This window comes from Leucopleurus acutus, assembly GCF_964270905.1.
Source record: "Leucopleurus acutus genome assembly, chromosome: X".
Taxonomy (NCBI): Eukaryota; Metazoa; Chordata; class Mammalia; order Artiodactyla; family Delphinidae; genus Leucopleurus; species Leucopleurus acutus.
In genome coordinates, this window is record NC_139148.1 from 10603338 (window position 1) to 10629519 (window position 26182).

The 26182-nt window shown below is 46.9% G+C and overlaps 1 protein-coding gene across 1 annotated transcript; it reads right to left on the reverse strand.

Annotated features, from left to right (window-relative positions):
* GEMIN8 (gem nuclear organelle associated protein 8) lies at window positions 1-26152 on the reverse strand. Its single transcript, XM_082864526.1, has 4 exons — window positions 26120-26152; window positions 12151-12195; window positions 11076-11523; window positions 1-483 (listed from the first exon to the last, which is right to left on the reverse strand). The coding sequence occupies exons 2-4, from the start codon at window positions 12160-12162 to the stop codon at window positions 224-226; spliced, it is 720 nt and encodes a 239-aa protein (XP_082720652.1). The 5' UTR covers window positions 12163-12195; window positions 26120-26152; the 3' UTR covers window positions 1-223.
* Between the last annotated feature and the right edge of the window lie 30 nt (window positions 26153-26182).

A 26182-nucleotide genomic window follows, 5' to 3' on the forward strand; every position in this document is an offset into this window, starting at 1 on the left:
GCTCTTACTGACATTAAAAACCAGTGGGATGTATATGAAATTCCCACTTTACCTCAAGAGAAGTTCTCTCATGTTGGCGGCAGGACGCGTCCTGCCCACCTCCAGGTGGCTGACATTACCCCCGCCCCCAGGGGACTTTGGTGAACGTGCTCATTAGTCAGCCTTACCCAGAGAAGAGCCACGGGAGAGGGGGAGGGGGGACAGCGAGAGGAAGGGGTGCGGCTCAGAACTTGAGCGGGATGACTGGCCAGTACTTCGGCTGCTTGCGGTCGCAGTACTTGTCGAAGCTGAGCTGCACGGCCGCCTCCATGGCCTGGATCTTGGCGGCGCTGGCCCCGTACAGGTGCCGCATCTCGGCCCGGCGCCGCTCGCCGGGCCGCTCAGCTGGGGGCAGCACGGAGCGGCGGCGCGTGTCGCGGTACAGGTCGTGGTCCGCGTTCACGTAGTCGTTCAGGCGCGCCGCGTCCAGCTGCTGCTGCCGCCCTGGGAAGCAAGCGACACGGGCGCCGGCGACGCCGTGAGCCGGGTGATCTCGGCTGGCCCCCGGCCCCCTCCGCCCTCCTCCTCTCACTGCCCCACGCCCGCCCAGCTCGGAGGTTCTCGGGCCCAGCTCGGAGGTTCTCGGACTCTAAGGCGTGACCTGCGCCGGATTATCGTTATCTCCTTAGTTAGGAGGCGCATCGCTCGCTCACTCACTTATCAGAGGGCTACACGCAAATAGAAGTGGCAACAAGCCACCAGGAAACGTGTCAGTCCAAGTTATCCAACCTCTGCAACGGGCCCTGAAAACAGAGGAGAGAAATGCAACCATGTGGGTCTCCGTCTACACCGCTGCCCACAAGCTGCCCGGCGGGGCATGGCTGGTGGCGGTCCCATGGTTTCAAACACTGCACCGGGCCGGCAGGGAAAGGAAACGCTTCCCGGAAAGTCCAGTGTTGCAAGAAGTAGTACTTCCCACCACAAATGAGATGGTGGGGAAAAAAGTCACCTCTTTGGAATCGGTATGGGTTTGAGGTCATCTGGAAGAGGGCAAGGCTAGCAGGTACAGAACTCCACCAGGATCACGATCTCTGCGTGCGTCGCAAACGCAAATCACACTACACAAGGAAAGGTTAACCGATTCAACCCTTGTCGAAGGTAAAAGGGCCAAGAAAGGATAATTCTGCAGATGGCAGGGAGGCCTTGGCCACCTCATCTTGCTGCTGTGTTGCCCGCAGCAGCCGGCCCCCTTCCTCACCGAGGAATGGGACCTGCCCCTTCACCTCCCAGGTCAGCTTAGGCTAAACTTCAGGTGGGACGGTTATATGCTCTAATCCTACGAATTTAAATGGATTCTTGTAAAGCAAGACAGATTTACTCAGGTTATTCTCCCCTGTCGATTTTTACTGTAACAAGTCCTAAGATCATAACTTGTATTCTTATGTAAATAGAAACAACATAAAAATGTCAACAAAACATAAGGTCAAATTTAGCCAACTTACAGATTTTTGTGACTGTCAAGAACAGAGAAACTGGTAGCAGAATGCACACATCTGTAGCCACTGCTAGCAAGAGAAATACTAAGGAGTGAAGATGGTTGTAGGGGAATAAAACAATGATATGAACCATTCTTTCCTTCGTTAAAAAAAAAAGTAGCAGAATGAAAGCTGAGTATGGAAGGGAACACAACAGTGAGCAACTCAAGTGACTGGCGAGATATTTACATGGCTATGCTATTTATGTGGCTAGGCATAGACACTCCCAAATCCCGTTCTTTAAAAATCGTGCCTTGGAGCTGGAGGGAAGGAGTTTTATACTCTTGGAAACATTATTAAAAATGCACACGACCATTTGTCTCTTAGCACACCTGCAGTTTATTTTTAATTTTTTTAATTGTTTTTCCCCCTGGAGTCAGTGCCACCATCTTCCCCCTACACTTGGTGATGCTGCTCCCCCGCTAACAGAGAAAAGAACGCTGGACATGAAGATAAAGGGTTCCAGCTCTACATCACGCGTTACTGCTTACAATTTTAGAAAAGGCATTTTGCCTCACTAGATGTGGAGTTTCTCATCTGTAAAATTAGGAGGTTGGGACTGACCTCCACCGTCGCTTCTGCAGTTTGTTTTTATACAAGGAAGTACTATGGGAATAAGCCAAATGACTGTCAAGCAAAAGACATGCAATATAACTGTTACCTTATCCATGAAAAAGACAATTGACCTACTGTGAAAGGTGGAAGTAAACCAAAATATTGGCTTGATATGCAAATGAATGGGAGGTCAACAAGCATTTGTTTCTCATTTTTGGTCTTTCTGGTAAATCTGAAACTTCAGGATTTAAGATGTTCAATTCTCATGGGTGTCTGAATTCTACCCCCTCCTCCCCTGGGGACTACTCTTCCAAAGGCTTGGCATCTCCACCCGAGCCAGGGACAGAAGAGCCCCTTCTGCCACCTGTGACACGTTACCAATCCTCGGCCCCGAGGAGGCGATCCCACGTGATCCCTCAGAGCCTCTGCATGTAGACGACAGAGGCTCCCAGACCACGGGCCTTTCACTCTCGAATTTGTCCCAAGACTATCATCATTCTCACTGACAGATTTAGTGACACAGCAGATGTTCAACTTCCTGTCGAAATCAGTGTCTCAGTTTAAGTTTTAATAAACACTGGAATTTTTGCTATCTTAGTAAGTGTTGCTCTCTGCCGTTAGGATATGTGAATTTAACCTTTTTACTTTTGCATCTTTATTTTCCTTTTCCTTATAACTTAACATGGTTATAACGATGCTTCTTTCTGCTGCCCTTCTGACAAAAACTATCTTGCAGACGTTAAATCAGTCTAACAATTTATACGCCAAGAGCCGTTTCCTCTTATTGACAGCTGTGGATGAAACGCTACGTGACACCAAAGCAACCCCAGCTGGCCGGCCGTCAGTGAAGCCTGTGCTGTTTTCCAAGTCTGCACTCAGCATGTGCTCATCACAGCAACCATCACGGGGTTTTATTCCTTAATAGACTTTATACCGTGTAAGAATAAAAGACACGGCCCTCTGCTCTCAGTTCTCTATTTTTATCTCCTTCCCATCCGGGTTTCCTCATGAAAATTTAAGGCCCAAACCCTGGTCCCCTCCCAGTCTCACAAGAAGTGTGGAGGTTTCCTGGTTTCCTGCACGGCCGGTAGTTGCCCTCAAACATAGATCGGAGGGACGGGAAGTGGGTCCCCTGGCACCAGCGGCCCACCTGCGGGAGTCCACTACGGGGGAGGGCACTGTGGCCTTTACTCACCCTGTCTCCCCAGCCCTGGGGGAGGCCGCAATGCCCGACTGAAAGCAGGTGCTCAGAGGTTGTCAAGAGAGAGCTCAGACAAAGGCCAGACATTATTATTATTATTATTATTATTTTTGCAGTACACGGGCCTCTCATTGTCGTGGCCGCTTCCGTTGGGGAGCACAGGCTCCGGACGCGCAGGCTCAGCGGCCATGGCTCACGGGCCCAGCCGCTCCGCGGCATGTGGGATCCTCCCGGACCGGTGCACGAACTCGTGTCCCCTGCATCGGCAGGCGGACTCTCACCAACTGCACCACCAGGGAAGCCCAGACATTATTTTTTGTAAACAGCTGTTCCTTCCAGATGCTACTGGAAAACAATGACAACCCAGGGATAGAGAAAGAGATGCTCGACTCTCAAAAGGCGCTGCGTAGAGCCCCCTCCCGCAGGTCCTTGAGTCTCCATGGAGGAGAGGTTGGGGGAGGGGGAAGGAAGGGGCACCGCTGAGTTGGGGGTCTGATTTTGTTCCCTTACATTCGAGTTGCTTTGCCTCTACTTACTCACAAAAAAAAAAGTTCTAACATTAGACTATAAATTTGAAAACCAGTCAGCTTAAAACTAAATACCCTCAGACTAGCTGGGTGCTGGAGGCTACAGGTAGCACGTGAAAGTACTTTAGTGTATACCGACCTAGAGGACCAAGCAAGCCTGAGGATGCAATACTCACTTGAAGGCATCCACTTATTCTAGGCTCCATTTATTGCTTCCTCCCTCCTAATGAAAGAAAGGATTCTCAATCACTGGTGGTTTTTCTTCCTGTCAAAACAAGGTGAGGACTCAGCCAGCCAGATGAAGAGTCATCTGACTGAAGCAGAGAAGTCGAACAACACACTTCACAAATAACTGAACAGGGGCCTTGTCATGCAGAGGTCGGTCATTTTTCCCAAAAACAGCTGTGGGACTCAATGTTACCAAGCACTTTTTTCTTGTAGGATACTTGACCAAGGCAATTTGTGTTAATACAAATCAGAGTATCTTTTTCAATTTCAGCTTTAAAACAGGGTTGTAGTGGGGTGAATAGCCTCCCCGCAAATTTCCATCAACCCAGAACCTCAGAATGTGATCGTATTTGGAAATAGGGTCTTTGGGGATGTAATTAAGCATTGAGATGAGATGATTCTACATTAGGGTGGGTCCTAAATCCAGTGAGAGTGTCCTTATGTGAGACAGAAAAGGACACATACAGACACAGGGGGAAACCATGTAAAGATGACGGCAGAGGCCAATGAAAGCCAGGAGCCGCCAGAAGCCGGAAGAGGCAGGCCCTAGAGCCCTTGGAAGGAAGCGTGGCCCTGCCAACAACTTGATTTTGGTCTTCCGGCCTGCAGAACTGTAAGAGAATAAATTTCTGTAGTTTTCAGCCACACGGTTTGTGGTAATTTGTTACAATAGTAACAATTAGGAAACTAATTCAGGGGTTACCATGCATACAGGGTTAAAACAGGAAAAACAGTATTATACTATTAAGGAGAAACTCTACTGGACTCCATCTGTGTTCAGGATATATAACCTTGATATTTTTTGTCTCAATCTATACATTTACATGGTGTTACCAACGTAGGCTTAAAGTCTATAAAGGAAAAAACAATCATGGGAAGTGACTTGCACTTCAGAGACCCTGACATAGCAGGAAAACATTCATTCAGTATTCCAAGATAATTAGCTCAAAGGCAGAACATTTTGGAGGACAAAGCACTAAGACAAATGAGTGTTAAAGAATGTGATTTCCCTCCATTTTTCTAGGATTAGCATGTCTGATTATATTCTCTGCTGTGTTGCCAGAATTAATGACCTCAGCACAACCGAGCGAAAGCACAGACTTGATTTATATCATGAATGCCTCATTTCTGGCTTGTCAGCAACACACCCAGAACACAGGTGCTTGCCAGCAGAGCTGGAGCCATTACTGACGGGTCTTCCATCCTCACCCCACATCCCTCACTCGACGACAGATGTAATCCCCAAGTCCGTGGGCAATCACCATGTTTACTTTTAGAATAAAAGTGCGTTTCCATCCCTCCCTTCCATTTTTCTATGGCCATTCACACGTATCTTCTCACGGACTGCTTTGATGCCCCGAACATCTGGACTAGATGAAACACACACATGGTGGAATTGTGCTCAATCAGTATGATTCCACACTTCAATCTCATTGACGAAACTAAGACGGCTCCCTGAACACTGGGCCGTAGGTTTCGTTATATCTTCTAGGTTTTCTGTGGAGGGTGCAATGAGGGAGAGCGGGACGGGTTCCAGCAGACTGACTGAAGGCTCACTAGGAAGACTAGAGTCTAAACCTTCCTGCTCGGGTGGACACAACGTAAAGGAGCAGATGTCACCCATCAAATGTCTACAAAGTACACCTGGGCCCCTGGTAAGACCAGCACTTTGAGTGCTGGGCGGGGAGTGCACTCAGCCCTTTCTTTCCCTCTCATTCCGCACTGCCCCCATCCCTCAAAGCCTAGTGTGCGCTCCGTTTCTCCACCACCAGCCCGTGGAGCTCCTCTGACCACTGAGCCCACTCACTCACTGGCTCTTCCCCTCATTTGCAAAACTACCCATGGCGCACACCATAAATGGCTCTTGTAGGTATCATCTTAAACTTGATTTTGTCTTCTCTTCCCACGTGGCTTTATGCTCTGAGAAATGTCCCTGTTTGGACCCGACATCTACCCCCAAAACACAGGTGACAACTATCTGATTGGTTCGTGTAGAGACAACAGTGGCAAGGGTTTGTTTCGGGGGGCCTGCTTCTCTACGGGGCATGACAACTTTCACTCATTTTCCCTCTAAGTATTAGGACGAGGACCTCGCAGTCTCAACTGATGGTTATTTATGACTATAAAATGATACCTTCCTTAACCTAACAATAAACATTTTTCCTAAGAAATAACTGACAACACAGCTGACCTTTTAAAACTTCACAACTGTCTACTTTCCCATAAGTAATGTTACCAGTGAAGTTTTAAATAACAGCAATATCTCGCTAGGAAATGATGACATATAATATAATCAAAAGCATGCCTGTTACTGCTGCACAAAAAAGAGTTCTTTGTTTACCCTACTTAATATTTTTTTGGTTTTTATTGCTGAAATATGTGAAATTAGAGACTGTCTGGAGGAATGGTAATCACAAACAAGAACACGTTGTCCAGTCTAAAGGATTTTATCCCAAGAAAATATTAAATAAGACACAGATGATAATGTATTATATAACGTATACATTCCTTTGGAGGTGAATAGTCCTGAAAAGCTGTATCTTTCAAGTTTAGCTACATTTTCCCTTGCTAGTAATATTTTATACAATCTGTGTTCTCTAAATGATTCATGTTCAGGGCTGAATTTGTCCTAATTGAATAAGTAGCTTCTAGTGGCTCAAAGAGCAAAACAACTTCAACCGAGTATTCACATGACTCAGGTCCCTCATCTCTTTATTCAAACATTTCCCAACTGTGTATGTAACTAAACCTCTGTGAGCATTTCTAGCGAAGGTAATGGATTGGAAAGCACCACGGGCATTCCAATTACTTATGTCTGAATGCCATCATTCATGACTGCTCCAAGGAACACGAATTGATCCTATACGCCACTGAAAGTGCTGGTGAAAAACCTAGCGCTGGTGAAGTGCTGCCCATTATTTCTGGTGGGGCAGCGTCAGGGCCTGGCGGCTGCTTCTCACAGAGACCGCATCTTTTGCAGGAAGATTAAATTCCGACACCAAAGCCTTGTTCTCACCCTCGCCAGACAACACTCATGTCTCCCGGGGACCTGATAAAGCTTTCATGGCGGACTGCAGGACACAAGAGCATCAGAGATCCCAGCACAAGCAATTTTGAATTATGCTACAATTGCACGTTTTTAAAGCACAAAGTAGCGGAAGCTCAATGCGTTTAGTGCTGTTATGAGGAAGGTGGAAGCAGGTTCATTTCCCCAGCCCGTGTAGTTTACTATATTAACTTATATCAAGCAAGAATGTCCTTGAAACAGTACTGAAAGTTGTGGTAATGACTACTTTGACAAAATTGTATTAGTGGCTCAATTTGACAGATATCAAAGCTTTTCATTCATTTATGTTTTAAATATTCTAAATCAATTAAAGAGTTTGAAAAGTGCTGCCTAGGGCAGAAATATATGACTTCTTTTTTTTCGAAGTCAGAGAATACTTTATTAAAAATATGCAGAATCTTAATCAAGCACTCACTAATCAGCAACCAGAGATGATCATACTAAGTGAAGTCCGACAGAGAAAGACAAATACCATATGATATCCCTTCTATGTGGAATCTAAAATATGACACAAATGAACTGATCTATGAAACAGAAACAGACTCACAGACATAGAGAACAGACTTGTGGTTGCCAAGAGGGAGGGGAGGTGGGAGAGGGATGGAGTGGGAGTTTGGGATTAGCAGATGTAAGCTTTTATATATAGGATGGATAAACAAGGTCCTACTGTAGAGCACAGGGAACTATATTCAATATCCTGTGATAAACCATAATGGAAAAGAATATGAAAAAGAATGTGTATATATGTATAACTGAATCACTTTGCTATGCAGCAGTAATTGACATGACATTGTAAATCAACTATACTTCAATCAAAAAAAATAACAATCAAGCACTAATCAAGACAGTATCAGAGTAAAACCAGTTCATGGTTAATCCATGTTAAAGGATGAGTTATTAGCAACAAACCATAACAAGCAACACTCCTTGGGCACTGACTTCCGTACAGAGCACTGTTGTATAACTTTTATCTCATTTAATCTTCATAGTTAGCACCCCATTCATTAGAATCCCCATTTCACAGATGAGGAGACTGAGGCACAGGGTAGCGGTGCACAGGATAAGAACTTCCAGCTAGTAAGTGCTGGAGTGGGGCTGGAAGCCTGTAATTCCAGCGGTCCTGCCACAGCTACTCCTGTATAATTCTATTAACAATAATGTAAGTATTGGTGAGTAGGGATGGAGGTTGTAAGGGTTTCCATAAAATTCCCTTTTTTGTTGGTTTGCTATCTAGATCACGGTAAAACAAACATGTACCAGATTTTCTTCACAGCAATGACAAGACCTGTGTGGTTCACTTTACGTCCCACTCACAGACTGCATTTGGAAACAAAGAAAATTCTGACAGGGTGATTGTATTAGTTTCCTAGGGCTGCTGTAACAAAGTGCAGCACACTGGGTGCCTTAGAACAACAGAAATGTCTTGTCTCACAGCTGGGGAGGCCGGAAGTCTGAGATCAAGCTGTCAGCAGGGCCATGGCCGTCCAGAGGCGCTAGGGAAGGCCTGTTCCAGGCCTTTCTCCCAGCTTCTAGCAGTTCTTGGCTTGTGGCAGCAGAACTCCAGTCCTCTCGTGCCATTCTCCCTGGGTGCGCGTCTGGCTCTGTTTCCAAATTTTTCTCTTTTTATAAGGACACCAGTCATACTGGATCAGGGCCCACCCTAATCTCATTTTAACTTGTTACCTCTGTGAAGACCCTCTCTCCAAATAAGGTCACATCCTGAGGTCTGGGTGGGGTTTAGGACTCCAACAAATCTTTTTTTTAGCGGACACAATTCAACCCATAACAATGACGATAATAGGACTTGGAGCCCTGATGTCAACTAAGCAGATTTAGGGATGATATCAAAGGAAACATGCAGTTCCTCAAGTTTATAAAATATTCAATGCCTACATCACCTTGTAAAATGGCCCAAAGAACCACAGCAAGTTTAGCACTTCATGGGATAAGGTTTGAAAAGTTCTTAGTTAAGGCTCATAATTAATACTGAAAGACTTCATTCATTCATTCAAAATAATATTAAGTGCCACGCAAAACTTAGCAGGCAATTTTCATGACTTTTTCTTAACCTACCTGACAAAGGCAAGACGCAGAAACAGGGATGGTTCTTAACCAGACATCTGTAACTCAACTGACATGTGAAGGACACATTTCATTATTCTATTTTCACATCATTCATCTCTACTTTTCATTGAATAACTCTGTCGGGTTTATTTTAAATTAGCAGGTCATTCAAAATGGCCTTTTAGATGGCTGGGGTTTGCTCCCATCCTTAATTACAACTTCTATCATAAATGTGGCACTCTCTCTGGCAGGAAAAACATGTTCTTCTGCCTTTGGGTACGGACAACAGAAACAAGCCCTGTCTCCATCATACTTTCTTTTTCAAAAGCTGTAACAAACGGCATTCCAACCACACGTGGACATGCTCCAATGCCAAGTCTCCCTCATCTGTTACATGCTTTTAAATTAGACTAACAGTTATTTCAAATGTATTTTGAAAAAAGGTAAAATTTATTCCCGAAGATCAAGGAAAGACATGCATTCTATGTGTAATAGAAAGTACTGTTTTAAAAATACTTGTTTGCATATACTTTCTAATATGCATCAAAGAAGTCAAAGGTTTAATCAAAAGAAGGGAAGTAAAACTGAATGAGTAGTGAAGAATCATAGGCAGACACCAAAGGGCATGAGACTATACACAGCCCATTGCTCAGTTCCTGGCACCCAGTGGGGGAATCAATACATGCTTGCCCATCATTAGGAAAACACAGATCAATCAAGATGTACATGAAATGCACCCCTCCCCAGGCTTCTATGTCTCCGTTTACTAGAAAATTCTAGGCAAAATATATAATTAGAACTCAATAAAAACAATATTGAGATGGCATGTTGTAATAGGGAGGAAAGCATCTGTATGTCTGTTAGAGACACTGAAAATGTAAATGGGCTGGTGAATCTTAACAGTAAGGAAAGCACAAAAAGCACTTTTAGTTTTTTGTGGCAAGTTAGTAAGAAATTAAAAACATAAAATTCCTGCTTTCCGACTGAAGATTTAAGACCATTATCACAATTCTCTAACCCCAGGAACAGACAGCCATGGCACAGAATCAAACCGGAGAGGGTAAATACCAGGCATTTTGTTATTCTTTTTAGGTTCCCACTGGTGTCTACTCTGGAGGGAGCTTGAGATTTAAGACCCGGTAGCTCTGCAGCACCAGGGCAGTCTGAGCTGTGCACCAGTGAGGCGGCAGCAGCATTTTAGGAACCTAGTGGTCCTAAGCCCTGAGTCTGTGCTAGAGGAACGAGCACAGGAACTGGAGTCACACACACCTTGCTTTGAATCCTAACAGCAAATTACTAGTTGATACCACAGAAAAAGTCAATGAAGCTCCTGAAGGCTCACTTTCCTTATACGTGAAATGGGCTTAAAACCTTGAGGGACTGTTGTGTAGACTAGGGAATGCGCGCGCGCGCACACACACACACGCGCGCGCACACACACACACACTCCTCTGGTGTAGTGTCTGAAATTCAGTAAATGGCAGAGGTACTATTAGGATAAGTTTTGTTCTAGAACTAAAAAAAAAAAAGTCCTATATTAAAACAACCCTGAAAACTAATATAAGTGAGGTACCACATCACCAGAGCTTTTCCAGGCTTAGGATTGGGTTTGAAATATTATCTGTATCCAAGGGAGGACTTAGAAGGTTATAAACGAGGGCAGGATGGGACTTTCCTGGTGGTCCAGTGGGTAAGACTCCATGCTCCCGAAGCAGGGGGCCTGGGTTCAATTCCTGGTTGGGGAACTAGATCCGGCATGCATGCCACAACTAAGAAGCCTGCAGGCCAGCGAGTGCTGAAATGAAGATCCTGCGTGCAAAAAGTAAGAGCCAGGGCAGCCAACATAAATAAATAAAAATAAATGTGGGCAGGAGACAAGGCCCGGGGCGGGGCCGTGGAGAGGGGCGGGCTGCACTTACGGCGCTCCTCCTGGTGCCTCTCGGTTTGGGCGAAGTACTGGCGTAGCTCCTCCGTGATCTCCATGTTGCTCACGTCGCATTCTATGCCGCCATCGTCGGACTCGCTCTCTTTCTCCTTCTCCTCCTCCTCCTCTGCGTACCAAGCTGGCTCTTCTCTGCCGCGTGGATGTGGTCCACGCCCGCCAGCATGTGAATGACTGTGGTGGGAGTCCCAGGAGGCTGGGGGATGCTCGTAGCAGGACTGAGGCCTTCTGCCCTCCTTAGCATAAGCGATCTGGGGAAGGCCCATGGCAGAAGAGTACCACGGGGACATGAAGCAAGATTCCATGGCCTTCCGATAGGCATTCTGGTGGCAGCGCATCCACGCCATCGCTTGATGGTAATGTTGCCAGTATCTTGCGTAGACCGGATGAGAGGGCCAAGACTCCACAGCTAGCGCTGTTGCCGGCTACAAAACAAAAAAAAATGTAGGCTAGACAGCACGTGGTTCAGCCTCAAGAGAAACCTTCAAACGTTCAATCAAATAACCGGGTGTTTACTGCGTATCTACTAAATATCTCCTCTCCACGAGGGTGCTACGGGGCCAAGGAGAATATAAGACGGGTCCACGCCCACGATGGGCGCCAGGCATGTGCACACTTGCTCTGAAGTACATGTGCATGAGGCACACAGAGAACAATTAGTTTGAGGTTACGGCCCATTATAAAGTGGGGACAGAGGCTAATAATGATCATTTCTAGATGAGATGCAGGGGGCAAGAGGACCCGATGTCTATCATCTTGGGCCTTTCTACCCACTGTGATTAAATGACTAATTCCAAGTTAGAAACGCCTGCCAAGAACCACATGAACTGGTGAACATGATGTTCTCCGGTCCCTCCCTCTCTGCCCCCTAAACGTGCTGGCGGCCCACTCCTCAGTGCCTGGGACAAAAGATGACGAGCAACACACACGATGGTGCTCTACCTTTAGTTTTCTGATGTATTTCTTTGGTCTTCTCCATCATGCAATGAGACACCAAGACCTTAACGACTAAAACTTACCTTTTTTCTCATCAGTTAAAAAAAAAAACTTACCTCTGCTGTCATCTGTGATTGTGAAAGTCCAAACGAGCGCCGAAACTAGGAAAGAACAAGCAGAGTGCAGACGTCTGGTCAGTCCAGGGCTATGATATTCATAGCTATTTTGCGGTTTGCATAGCAGCTCCTCAGAGGCTGCTGTCTCCCCAGGATGGTGCCTGATCTTCACGCAACACACCACGACAGCACCGACACCTGGGCTAGTGGTCCGAAAAGGAGGGATCCCCTTAGGTGTGATTCAGTGGCTCAAAGTACACTGCGCTTTTCAAGTATAGTACCTGTTTGCCTATTGAAAGTAAAGTCCACGAGAGTAACCACATAAATAGCTAGTCATATGTATGTAAAAATTACACGGAGCATGAACTAAAAATGTACAACTATTACTTTATTTACTAACCCATAGTTCATGCCAGTGCCTATTTAAATTAACCCTGGAGGGCTTCCCTGGTGGCTCAGTGGTTAAGAATCCGCCTGCCAATGCAAGGGACACGGGTTCGAGACCTGGTTCGGGAAGATCCCACGTGCCGCGGAGCAACTAAGCCCGTGTGCCACAACTACTGAGCCTGCGCTCTAGAGCCCGTGAGCCACAACTACTGAAACTTGTGCTCTAGAGCCTGCGAGCCACAGCTACTGAAGCTCGCGTGCCTAGAGCCCGTGCTCCGCAACAAGACAAGCCACCGCAATGAGAAGCCCGCGCACCGCAACAAAGAGTAGCCCCCGCTCGCCGCAACTAGAGAAAGCTCGCGCACAGCAACAAAGACCCATTGCAGCCAAAAATTAAACAAATAGATTTATATATAAAAAAAGTTCATTAAAAAAAATAAATTAACCCTGGATCTCCCAGAGTCCTGAGTAGAATAGAATACATCTTGCCAACTCACTGGAAACCTTTGTTGGGTCTTGCTGCAGGCCTGGGACTCGGAGAAGCCTCTCTAAATAAAACAACTCTCTCGGCTGGGTTGTACCCTGGGCTTTAAGCCCCTCAAATGCACCTTGCTTTGGCTTTGACTGCAAAAAGCATCTTTCAGCCAGCGTGTGACACTACACTCCCTGCCTACCCACACTGCGTCTCTGCGGGAGGAGGAACTGGTCGCTTGGAGACTGTAAGGTCGGATCTTAACAAATGGCACCTCGAAACAGAGGAAAGCTTCAAGTGAGCTTTATTAGGGAGCGCTCCCGGGCGAGGTTCACTGGTCCGAGAGAAAGGGGCCAGAGAAGTCGCACCCGGGCGAGGGCTGGGCAAGATTTTATAGGGGAAGAAGGGAAAGGGGTGTGGTGAATCTGGGAGGGCGCAGGGTATTCCTTATTTGGTGGTCTTTTCGGGTATCCTGGGGGACTGTTAGTCCCGCCCCTCGAAAGGCGGGAAGGCTGGGCTGGGTTCAAAGTCCCCAGGTCAGTTCCTGGAACTGGGTGGTCGGGAGAATTTCGGTCTGATGCAACCTGTGAACCTGATTGTGTTCCCCTGCCTCGGGCCAGTTGGCCTTATATCCCGACATCTTTGGTGTAATGGGGCGGCGTTCTGATCTCTGGCTACTTCATGCTGAATTGGGGCGTCGAAAGGGGAGTCGGGCGACCAGAGGTCCGAGGCTTAGGGGAGACCAGTGGGGGGTTCTGTAGGAAGCAAGGTGTAAGGGCCGGGGAGCATTTGGTTTGTGGCCACCCGAGAGACTTCCTCCATGCGCCTGCGAAGGAACCTAAGAAAGCAGGGAGCGAGCATGCTACGAAGAGGGTGCGGTCCGGGTTTGAAAGAGGGGTGTCAAAGAGTCCCTCTCTCGGCGGGCTGAGGGCCTCTACGACTTGGGGGCAGGAGTGGGAAGGGGAGGTCCCGGTGTCGGAGATAGGCAAGAGGGAGGCCGGGTTTAGGCGGGGTGGGGGGGGGGGGGAAGAGGTCGAGGGAGATAGCAGGGTTTTCAATGAACAGTAGGTGGAACTCCTGGATGCGGGAGGGGCCTAGGAGGTCGACCAGCCGGTGGGAGGAAAGCACGCTTAGTGGGTGGGCCAGAGTCAGTTTGAGTGTTTGTTTGGTCAGTTCGGCTGCGCTGCTAGGGCCCGAAGGCATGGTTGCCATCCCCAATGGTTGGGTCTAGCTGTTTGGAGAGGTAAGCCACGGGGTGGTAGGAAGGCCCTATAGGCTGGGCAAGGAGTCCAGTGGCTATTCCGGCCCGTTCATCCACAAAAAGGTGAAAAGGTCGGTTTGGGTTGGGCAGAGAAATGGAAGAAGATATCAGAGCATTACGGAGGGTGAGAAAGGCCTGTCGAACGGCGGAAGGAGAGGTGAGGAGTCCTTGAGGGGTTTCTTTAGTGGCTAGATATACGGGTTTAGCGAGAAGAGCAAAGTTAGGGATCCAGTGCCAGAAAAATCCTATAAGGCCCAAAAAGGAGAGAATTTGTTCCACTGTTTCCGGAGGCTGGAGTTCACGGATAATCCGGGTGCGGTCGGCTGTTAGACCGTTTGTGGTAGCGGTAAGGTGGAGCCCCAGGTAGGTTATAGAAGATACAGATAACTGAGCCTTGGATGGGGAGACCCGATAACCGCGAGGGCCAAGGTAATTGAGGAGATCTGCAGTATGTTGTCTTGAGAGGCTGAGAGATGGGCTACAAAGGAGGAGGTCATCTACATATTGAAGGAGTGTGCTGGGGGTAAGGGAGCAGGAAGTGGGGTCCCGTGCGAGCGCCTGACCGAAGAGGTGAGGACTGTCGCGGAAGCCCTGGGGAAGAACTGTCCAGGTGAGCTGACTGGAAGTATGGGTATCCGTATCCGTCCAGGTAAAGGCGAAGAGGAAATAGGAGTCGGGATGAAGGGGGATAGTGAAAAAGGCATCTTTGAGATCCAGAACCGTAAAGTGGGCTATGGATGGGGAGATATGGGAGAGCAAGGTGTATGGGTTTGGTACTACTGGGTGGAGAGGAATTATGGCCTCACTGATTATTCAGAGGTCCTGGACCAGGCGATAATCCCCAGAGGCCTTGTGGACAGGCAGGATGGGGGTGTTGCAGGGAGAGTCAGTGGGGATAAGGAGTCCCTGGTTTAGGAGTCTGGTGATAATAGGTTGTAGGCCCCTATGGTGAGTCTCAGAGATGGGAAATTGGGGCCCTGATGGAAATTTGGAGGGGTTCTTTAGGCGGATGAGAACGGGGGAATGGTGTGTTGCTATTATGGGCTTACAAGTATCCCAGACTTGGGGATTGATTGGGTTCGGTGTGCTTGGAAGAGGGGGATAGGAGGGGGAGGGTTCTAGAGACAGGCCAAGAAGAGAAAGCAGGAGTTGGGAGGAGGGGACCTTAGGGTCAAGTCTAACCAGCTGGAGGGAGGCCCCTAAGTGGAAAAGGACATCTCGGCCTAGCAAGGGAACTGGGCAGGATGGTATGACTAAGAAGGAATGAGTAAAAGGGAGTCCTTCGATATGACATGGGAGCGGACCGGTCTGGAGTGGGAAGGATGGTTTGCCATCAATACCCATGACCGAGATCTGGGAAGGAGAAACTGGCCCGGAATAAGTAGGCAGGACCGAATAGGTAGCCCCCGTGTCCATCAGAAATGAGATGGACTTACCCGCTACCTGTAGCGTTACCCTGGGCTCGGCGAGGGTGATGGGGGTCTTCGAGTCCGGGCGCCGTCAGTCGTCAGCCAATCCCAGCAGTTCGAGTGGTAATGCCGTTGGGTCGGCCTGCCCCCCGCGTAGAGACGCTGAGGGAGGGCCAGTCGTAGGGCAGTCACTCTTCCAGTGGCCCGTTAGCCCGCAGCTGGGACAGGGCTTAGAAGGAGGTCGGGGATTGGGACACTGGCGAGCCCAGTGGCCTTCTTTTCCGCATTTGAAGCAGGCCCCCGGCGGGGTTGCCTTTTGCGGACCGCGGGGATGCTGTGATCCATGGGAGATGGCCGGCCTTAGGGCGGCTACAAGGGCTTGGGTTTGGAGGGCCACCTTCTGGTGCATCCGAGCCTGTCGGCTGGATTCTGCCAAATCCTCATGACCATTATAGACTTTTAAAGGCCATTTTTAATAGATCTCGAATAGGGGTTTGAGGGCCGTCTTCTGCCCGTTTTAATTTCTTTCGGATGTCCGGGGCTGACTGGGTGATAAAATGGGTGGCTAGGACCGCTGCCCCTGCTGGGGTGTCGGGATCCAGCCGGGTGTAGAGAGTTAAGGCCTCTGTAAGGCGATTGAGAAAGACAGTTGGATTTTCGTTAGGTTCTTGGGTTATCTCTCTTAATTTTTTCAAAATTGACTACCTTATGAGCGGCAGCCTGCATGCCAGCCAGGAGGCATTGGATCATGAGGTCGCGTTTACGGCGGCCATGTTAGCCATCCTGATATGTCCAGTCTGGATCGGTGCCAGGTACGGCAGTCGCTCCGACAGGCATGGAGTTGTCGGTAAGGTGAACCTGATCTGCATGGTTTCCGGCAGCAGTTTGAATTCTTTCCCTTTTGTCAGGGGTTAAGGTAGAGGACAGAACCACAAAGATATCATGCCAGGTTAGATCGTAAGCTTGAGATAGGTAGCGAAATTCTTTGATGTAGTGGGAGGAGTCGGCAGAGAAGGAGCCTAATCGTTTTTCAATTTGAGAGAGGTCCTGGAGAGAGAAAGGGACATGGACTCTGACCAGTCCTTCCGCTCCTGCTACCTCCCTCAGAGGGCACAGGAGATTTGAATCTTGGGAGTCGTGAGAGCGTGTATGTGCACTAATTGGCGAAGCAAGGGGCGTGGGAGGAGAAACCGTTGAGGGAGGCGGGAGAGCGGTTGGAGGCGCCTGAGCGCTTCGGGAGGAGGAGGGACCGCTTCAGGGTAGGGTGGAGGTTGGAGAGGAGTTCTGGAGGGGGGAGAGGCGAGAGATTCGGGAGGGTGGGTTAGTGGGGAGGAATCCAAGGGGACTGAGGTTTTGGATGGAGGAGATGTTTGCTTGGCAAGGAGGATTTGAGAGGTAGAACAATTGGCGCAAAGGGAGGAGCGGGAGCGCAAATACCAGAAGGCCTGAACATAGGGGACCTCGGACCATTTGCCGTCCTGCGGCAGTAATTATCTAGATCACGGAGGATGTTAAAAATCAAAAGTCCCTTCAGGATTGATTTTCTAGAGGATATTGTGGCCAGGCCACAGTGGAATAGAAAATAAGCCGTCGGCAACGGAGATCTTGGGAGAAGCCGAGGGCTGTAAAATTGGCTAGGAGACACCCCAGGGGCGCCTTAGGATCTGGTTTCGATTGTGAGGTTCCCATGACCCCCAGTCTGTCCCTGAGTGAATGGAAAGGGAGAGAGGCGTCCCTGGTCTCCGTCTCCAATTCACGGCAGGTCGGAGGGCGGTCAGGCGATTGGGACGTCTCCACAATCACCCGAGGCCCGGCGGGTTGGAGAGCGGTCAGGCAATTGGGACGTCTCCACAGTTGCCCGAGGCCCGGAGAGAGGACGGAGGAGTCCCTGACGTGGCCGCGATTAAGGACAGGGAGTCCGGTGGGCAGGGACTCTGAGGGTCGGAGGGAACAAGGGAGGGGGACTTACCCCGTTTTCTGCCGGATCGGGTGGATGAGTAGAGGTTCCCTGGTTGTCTCCTGGGAGAGGGGAGGAGCGGGCCGCGCGGTAACCCCGGGGCTTGGTACCCCTCCCGGGTTTCGGCACCAAATGTAAGGTCGGATCTTAACAAACGGCACCGCGAAACAGAGGAAAGCTTCAGGTGAGCTTTATTAGGGAGCGCTCCCGGGCGAGGTTCACTGGTCCGAGAGAAAGGGGCCAGAGAAGTCGCACCTGGGCGAGAGTTGGGCAAGATTTTATAGGGGAAGAAGGGAAAGGGGTGTGGTGAATCTGGGAGGGCGCAGGGTATTCCTTATTTGGTGGTCTTTTCGGGTATCCTGGGGGACTGTTAGTCCCGCCCCTCGAAAGGCGGGAAGGCTGGGCTGGGTTCAAAGTCCCCAGGTCAGTTCCTGGAACTGGGTGGTCCGGAATGTCTCCAGGGCAGTTTCTGGAACTGGGTGGTCCGGAAAGTTTCAGTCTGATGCAACCTGTGAATCTGATTGTGTTCCCCTGCCTCGGGCCAGTTGGCCTTACAGAGACTCCACCAAGTGACTGCGTAGAATACCTTTGCCCAACAGCCTTGCTCTGCCAGGATTTACTCCCTTCCGTGCTATCTACCTCTTGTGATTTACTGATATGGCAGGAAGCACCTCAAAGTAAAGTTTAATCTGCATCTGCACCTTTTACAGCCTATTTAAAACACACTTCAATTTTTTCCCTTCTGTTCAAGGGTTCAGAGATGCTCAAGTGCCAGCCGACACCAGAATGTACTTAAAAACAAAGTTAAACAAAAGCAATAGCCTAAAATGCATGAGAATTTAAGCATCTATGAGACAAAACCCCTAACACAATGTGATGCTGAGCAAACAGGTACTTGGGTTTTGAAACTCTGGAAATCAGATACCGAAGGAGTCCTATTTTTCCTACTTTACTTAATTACAGGGTAGAATTTTAAAATCTCCAAGCCTTAAGAAATAAACTTGACTTATTTTGTAATCTCCACCAGATGTTTTGCTATGGTTAATGCGGAACACTGAGATATTAAATTGACCACATCTTTTAAGATTTAGCCTAAAGAGAACGATTCACATTCTTCTTAAATATAATAAGCTTTCAAAGACGGTATTTCCAAGAGGGCTGACATGGTCTTCTGTAAATTTATCTTAAACACAGCCCACACTTCCTGTTCCCTGTTCTACATTCACAAACACACACACATGCAGTGAATGTAAACCGGGGAAAAGCTAACAAATACAGTGAAAATACAAGTGTAAATTATTGTTCACACTACAACTATAATTTAAAGGCTTAAAACATAAACAATTATCTGAAAACCTGGCTAACTGCTATGTGCTTTATAGGCTACCGAAGAAATACATATAAAAAGTCAACACATGGGCTTCCCTGGTGGCGCAGTGGTTGAGAGTCCGCCTGCCAATGCAGGGGACACGGGTTTGTGTCCCGGTTTGGGAAGATCCCACATGCCGCGGAGCGGCTGGGCCCGTGAGCCATGGCCGCTGAGCCTGCGCGTCCGGAGCCTGTGCTCCGCAGCGGGAGAGGCCACAACAGTGAGAGGCCTGCGTACCGCAAAAAAAAAAAAAAAAAAAAAAAAAAAAAGTCAACACAACTAAGGGGTTAACCACCTACAGGAGTAAAACCAACACAAAAGAAATTACAGTAGAAATCAGTATACACTTGAGTGCTAAAGTGTAAGGTACAGCCTTTAAGTGGCTAATTCACTCCAGCCAGGTTTTATATGTCTACCACTGAAATCTGAACAGCTTTCTGAGTGCCTGAAGCACAAAATGACATTAAAGTGAACTCCATGTGTATCTTAATCAAATTTGTTTTAGAGATTAACAATTAGCATAGGAATTAAATTAAAAAAGCCTATGAGACATCTGCGCATCTTGGGGAAATTAAGAGTTTTGAACCCAGACTTCTATGCCTTATAAAATATGTACTTAAAACCAGATCAACGTAAATATTAATTATCTCGAACTGGGAGATCTGACAGCTTCAGATATATAATAAATATCATTGTGACTGAATACTACTGCAGACCTCAGACGATCCTGTTTTTATTTATAACTGGGAAAATCCAGCCTGGCTTTAGAAGCAGTAGTACCAGTATTCTGAAAATGCACAAGATGGCTTATGAGAGGCTCCCTTCTGCAGAGCTAGAAGTTAGGCATGCGTGGTAGAGTAAACAACTGTTTAAGAGGTTCAAGTGTAATTCAATGAGTGCCCCAGGCTGTTCAAATGCCAATGGCTGTGATTAAAAAGGGATGGGAGTGCTAATTTGAGGAATGGTTACTTACTTATGCCTTTGATTCAACAAATAATTTGATAGAAGGGCTGCCATGTTCCACTGCGTCAGAAATCACGAAAGGCACTCTGAGCACTTTTGCAAGAAAGCAGCCAGGACTAAGAGCTGGGGTGGCTGAAGAAAGCCAGTCCCAGCATTTGGACCAGAGGCCGTTCAGATTCAGCGCAGGCTGCTGACTACCTATAAAGCATATCAACTGATCTGCCGAGATGCTGACCTCTTTTAAGACCCAGGCCATTAAGGAAAGATGAATTTACATTAATCATGGAACACAGGCACCTTTGTCATCGATTTTCTTCTGATTATGCTTTTCTCATTGCTTTGGCCACCGGAACACTTAGAATCAGATCTGCTGCCATCTTACAGCACGTTTAGAGTCCTCAGGCTCTACGTTCAATATGCCGCTCATGTCACCCTTGGATTTATTATTTTCCCTCTCCAAATTCCAAAACCTATCTATCACATCCTTTTACATTTTAAGAATCTTTAAGATTCCTAAAATCCTGTAGATACTCAATTAAAAAGAGTATCGCTTATATGTGGAATCTAAAAAAAAAAGATATAATAAATGAACTTATATACGAAACAGAAAGAGATCCACAGACAGAAAACGAACTTAAGGTTACCAAAGGGGGAAGGGGGGGAGGGATACACTAGGAGGTTGGGATTACCATATACACACTACTATGTATAAAATAGGTAACCAACAAGCACCTACTGTATAGCACAGGGAACTCTACTCAGTATTCTGTAATAACCTATAAGGGAAAAGAATCTGAAAAAGAATATATAACTGAATCATTTTGCTGTACACTTGAAACTAATACAACATTGTAAATCAACTGTACTTCAACAAAAATAATAAATAAATAAAGTTTTCTTTAAGTTGAACAAAATAATCCTGAGAATGAATGACAAATTAATCAGCCCCTCTCAAATCAAGAAAAAGTATAGGGCTTCCCTGGTGGCGCTGTGGTTGAGAGTCCGCCTGCCGATGCAGGGGACACGGGTTCGTGCCCCGGTCCGGGAGGATCCCACATGCCGCGGAGTGGCTGGGCCCGTGAGCCATGGCCACTGAGCCTGCGCGTCCGGAGCCTGTGCTCTGCAACGGGAGAGGCCACAACAGTGAAAGGCCCGTGTACCGCAAAAAAAAAAAAAAAAAAAAAAAAAAAGAAAAAGTATAAAAAACACATCCAAAGAAAGAGCAGCTTGCATAGAACTTTATTATGAGCTTGCTATTTCCAGTATTACTGTTGGTATTTTATACCAGCAAATTTTTTTCTCTAAAGGGCCAAATAGTAAATATTCTGGGCTTGTGTGTCACATATACTGTTACATAGCCGTACTTTTTTTTTTAAATTAAAAAAACAACCTATTAAAAATGTAAACATCATTCTTAGCCGTGGGCCATCACTTGGCCACCACTGCTTTATGTTAATCCATTACGAGGCTCCATAGACTCTGTCCTCAGTATGTTGAGCATCCTAATCGTTCCTCGCTTTGCACTTGCAAGTCAGTGGAGGAACTTTGAGATTCTCACCCATCTCATAAGTTATTAGGCTCAGAATAAGACTAGTGGAAGCAAGAAAACTGTGATTATGACCAATAGCAATTTGGTGACCAGTTCCTAATACTGGGGACAAAAGAATCATCTCTGTGACTAAATAAGCATATCGGACCATTTCTTAAAGAGCTCCAGAGACATTTAAGGACTTAATAAAGAAAAACAAAAAAACAACCCACCCTAACTCCTGCAAAACAGGATCAATCAACAGGGCTTAGAAAGCATATGTAGTGCCATGATTTCTGATGGAGATTCTACGAGCTGCCCCGGGCTAGGCAGGAACCCAACAAGGACGGGAAGCAGGAACTGGGAAGCAGGAGAGAGTTCCGAGTGTTTATTCCGTGGAAGAAGGAACCCATATCCTTCCCGGCTGACCGCATCAGTTAGCACCCAAGGGAAGGTGAGACCCTACTCTAAGAATGGGCCCTGTTAGCTTTTCAAAACTGGGTTCCACAAAGGAGCTTAAGGACCTAATAAAAATGCCTGGGCTTCTGAAAAGCCAACGTTAAAATAATTCTAGACACTACAGCAGTACTGTCACACACCACCACCAGCTCAAAAGAGAGAAAGCTTAAGGTAGCAGCAGACTGAGCTGCCCTTTCAATGGTTTTTAATTTTATCTTTCATTCCCCACCTCCCCAGAGTGTCTCCTACTCTTTTCTGGCACCTGGCTCTGTGTACTGCGCAGCAACTTTTCTCCTAATGGGATGGTGGAGCTGAAAGAAAAGAGAGGGTCAATGCCAGGGAAGGCCGGGATTCACGGCACTACCAACTGGGCAGCCCTCCCCAGGGAGGACAATGGCACGATAGTCACTGCCCAGCTGAGCTTGGGCGAGTACAGAGACCGAATTCATTGTCTGTCCTCAGCCACCAGAAGAGGAAGGAAAAAAACAGCGTTGAGGTCATTCACGAAACACTGCTGAGGCCCACAGGCAAAAGGCAGTGCCTCTGAGTCTCCAATGATATATTTTTCCGTATAGCCTTTCTTAAAAACTGCACTCATTCTTCAATGACTCTGCTTATCCTGGGAGACACATTTTTAAATGCATAAATATACATGAACAACAACAGACATGAGCTTTGTGGTTTTCAATGGACAAAATGTGACTACTTCCATTGAGTCATTAAACGTTTCCACCAATAAGGAATGTGGCTTTGTTGAAAGGTAGTGACATTGGCCTTTTTTTTTTTTTTTTTTTTGGCTGAGTTGCACAGCTTGTGGGATCTTAGTTCCCCGACCAGGGATTGAACCTGTGCCCCGGACAGTGGAAGCACGGAGTCCTAACCATTGGACCACCAGGGAATTCCTCGTACAAATTCTTTTTACTGCCTATTTAGATTCTTATAAATATAGGATCTAGGATGCATCACAGCAACCAGATAAATAAAACACAAATTCCCTTCGAAATGATAATGTATCCTCTGTAACTGGATTTTCCTCTCTATCCTCCTTTTCCACTAGAATTCTGAAAATTAAATACACGAAAATTCATCGGCTTTGATTTTTGCATAGAAACACATTCAACGTTGGTCATTAAATAAGATACGCCAACTTTCCCATAAGGCTCTCCCTAATTTGGTTCTCTGAGCCAACCAGAGAATTGGGGGGATCTAATTAGGCCTTCAGTATACACAGTTTCACGGTAGAAGGAACGGGGTCTGCTGGAGATGGCTCAAAATAAATGACGGTATGGTGAGAAATCCGAATTACATACATTGAGTCAGATGCAGTTCTACGGAATCTCGGTATATGCGGTAATAACCCTATCAGAGAAGATGTCTCCCAGTAAACGCACACACTGGTAGGAACTTCCTCAACTAAGACAAATGAGAAAATGAGGTTTTTTGGAGAGCACTGCTTCTTGCCATCACCCCCAGCTTCGATCTGAGGCTGGCAAGTTCAGCTGGCTTGCTGCCCTCAGAGGCTCCCTCCTGTGGCTTGGCGTGGTCCCGGCTTAGTGATTCAGACATCAGAGATGGCTCAAGTCTGAAAGGCCTTTTCCCACCCTCAGCAGTCCAAGCTCCATCTTTCCTCCAGACACAGGCCTCCTACAAGCGCACAAGCTACTGTGTTTAGAAGGCCTGCCTCTGCCCACCTATAACAGTTAAAACGGATGGGTGAGGGAGCCTCAAACCTGAGTTTCATTTCCCTTTCATTCTCTCGACCCCAAGCCCCAATTTACTCTTCTGGCTGTTGCAATAAGAAGCAATGTCACAATGAAGGCACAGCATGGGGAAGGAACTAGTTCCTTGGCTGAAAGTTTCATGGCTGAAAGGACGTAGTTAACAATTCTTCTTTTTCATACAAACCATATTCCACCCCTAGAACGGCACCGTTTAATTTGTCAGCAAGGGTGATGGATTTGGGAATGGATTTATTTGCAAGTTCACCAAATCCCCATGTGACTAACATAAGAATCATAAGTGAAATATGAGGACAGCCCCAAAACAAGGTTACCCCTTGACTCTTGAACACAACAGGCAATGTGAAAGCTGAAAATTGGGGTAACCGACAAGGACAGAATACAACGCAAAAGAGGAAACAGATAAGTTCCCCTCATTGCAAGTATATTCTTCAAACAGCAAAACCTAGTGTGACCATGAAGGAATAAGGGTTGGACAGGTAGGTAATACAAGTTAAGAGCATAAACCACGACTGGTTTAAAGTGGTTAAAGTCACCACTGGATGTCAGGAACCTTATTTCAAATTTTCCTTCCATAAACACATACAGGGTAATTCCACGTTAATCTCTCTTTTCTGAATTTAAACGGCACTCACTATGCCCCTTTCATTTGGCCATTTAATCAATTACTTGTATGTAGGCCTGGATTCTGCCATCTGTTCCTTTTAAATTTCCTTTTTTCCTTCCAGTATAAAAAAGTCATAGCTAATATTTCCTGCCCTTCGATGCTGTTGGGATCGCCATTTCCTGTTAACACTCTCCTGCAACCTCTACCCTCCCTAAAATCATTGAGTAGCTAGTAACTCAAATAACTCTGGCTATAAAGCTCCAAATCTTTTCGGAAAGTAGATATCTAAATACATTAATATGTTTTCAAAGATATTTTCAAATCATCTGATCTTTGATCAACAAGTTGTGCTCTTTTTTCACCTGTTCACTTTTTTACACTGTTCTATAGCTGGATTTCCTATTGTAGAGAAGTACAGACGTCCCTCGGTGTTCGTGGGGAATTGGTTGCAGGACCTCCCCCCGACAAGAGACCAAAATCCGCGGATGCTCAAGTCCATTACATAAAATGGCGTGGTATAGTCGGCCCTACGTATCCGCGAATGCGGAAGGAAGTTTCACGAGTTCCGCATCTATTTTGTGAATTCTCCAACCTCTACTCTATGCTTACTTGTTCAGTTTTCCTCCCTTTCTGCTCATTTCACCCTATCCTTAAATGTTGCACCCTAAAAACCAAAATAATCCTTCACCCTCTGTAAAACACTTTTAGAATGAAAATTCTCTCTGGAGCTTTAGTTTATATCCTTTCCCTGCACAACAACGAATACTCAGAGGAGATCTGTACACCTTACTGTGAACTTGCCTTCAGTTATGCCTATCCAAAGTTACTAGCTAACAGTCTTGGAAAATATATGGTTTCTGTTCACATTGCCATCCCAAAGGGGCTGTTACTCCTATAAACTATATTAGTAAAAACTGTACGTATAAAGGTTACCCCCATCCCATAACTCATAGGAACTCTGAGAGTAAGTAACTCCAGAAATGTTACTTGTGTTATTAATCTTCAGTCTAAACTTTCAAGTAATGTTATTCTGACTTGAGGTGCAAAACAGCTGAATACAGAATCTAGCCTGTGAAACAACTTTAAAAATCATTCCTGAAAAAAATAAACTTGTTCAGAACCATCTGGTCTGTACTAAGGGACTCTCAGGATTTCAGAGCTAAAAGGTACTTCGTTGGCCACTGGTGCAACTTCACTTAACTACTGAGGAAGAACAGAGGGAAAAGACATTCTCCACCTCCACAGCTAAGGCGCAGAGACCGCAGGTACCAAATGTTCTCCAGGTAACTGCCATCAAAACCTCTGACCTCCCACAGAGGACAACGTGCGAGGGAAAAGAGAGGTAAAGAAAACCCCAATTTTTGAATAGACGGGCTAATATCCTAGACTTCCCTCTAAGGATGAGGCTGACCTGGGTGATCTGTTCTGATTCTGGGCTGGATGGGCAAAGTCCGAATTCACCTTCCAGACCTAGCTTGACACAGCGTTACCTGGCACATCAGAATCACAATGGAGAGCTTTCAGAAAAACACCGATGCCGGGGCCCCACTTCTAGAAATTCGAATTTAACTGGTCTGGGATGGAGGCCCGGGCATTTAAAAACCATCCAGTGATTCTGGCGCACGGCAGAGCCGAGGGGCTCTGGAACCAGTTCCCTCTCACAATCAGCGGGATGCTGATAATTACAACGATAACGTGACAGGCAAGGCCTCTGCTCTCCCGGCCTCAGAGAAAGTCAGGCTCAGGGGCCGCCAGGCTCAGGGGCCTCCAGGGGCCTCCTTCACTTCCCAAATGATACCCAGCCGCCCCCGGAGTCACCTCGAGAGCTCGTATCTTGCAAATCCTGGGCGGTGGGCGAGCAGGGACCTATTTCCGGTGGGA

Bases quoted from the DNA above. Each gene is read 5' to 3' on its own strand.
- GEMIN8 (XM_082864526.1), bottom strand. The intron at 484-11,075 runs GTAAGTGCAGCC...CTTGCTTCCCAG, and splicing joins GAGGCACCAGGAGGAGCGCC to GGCGGCAGCAGCAGCTGGAC.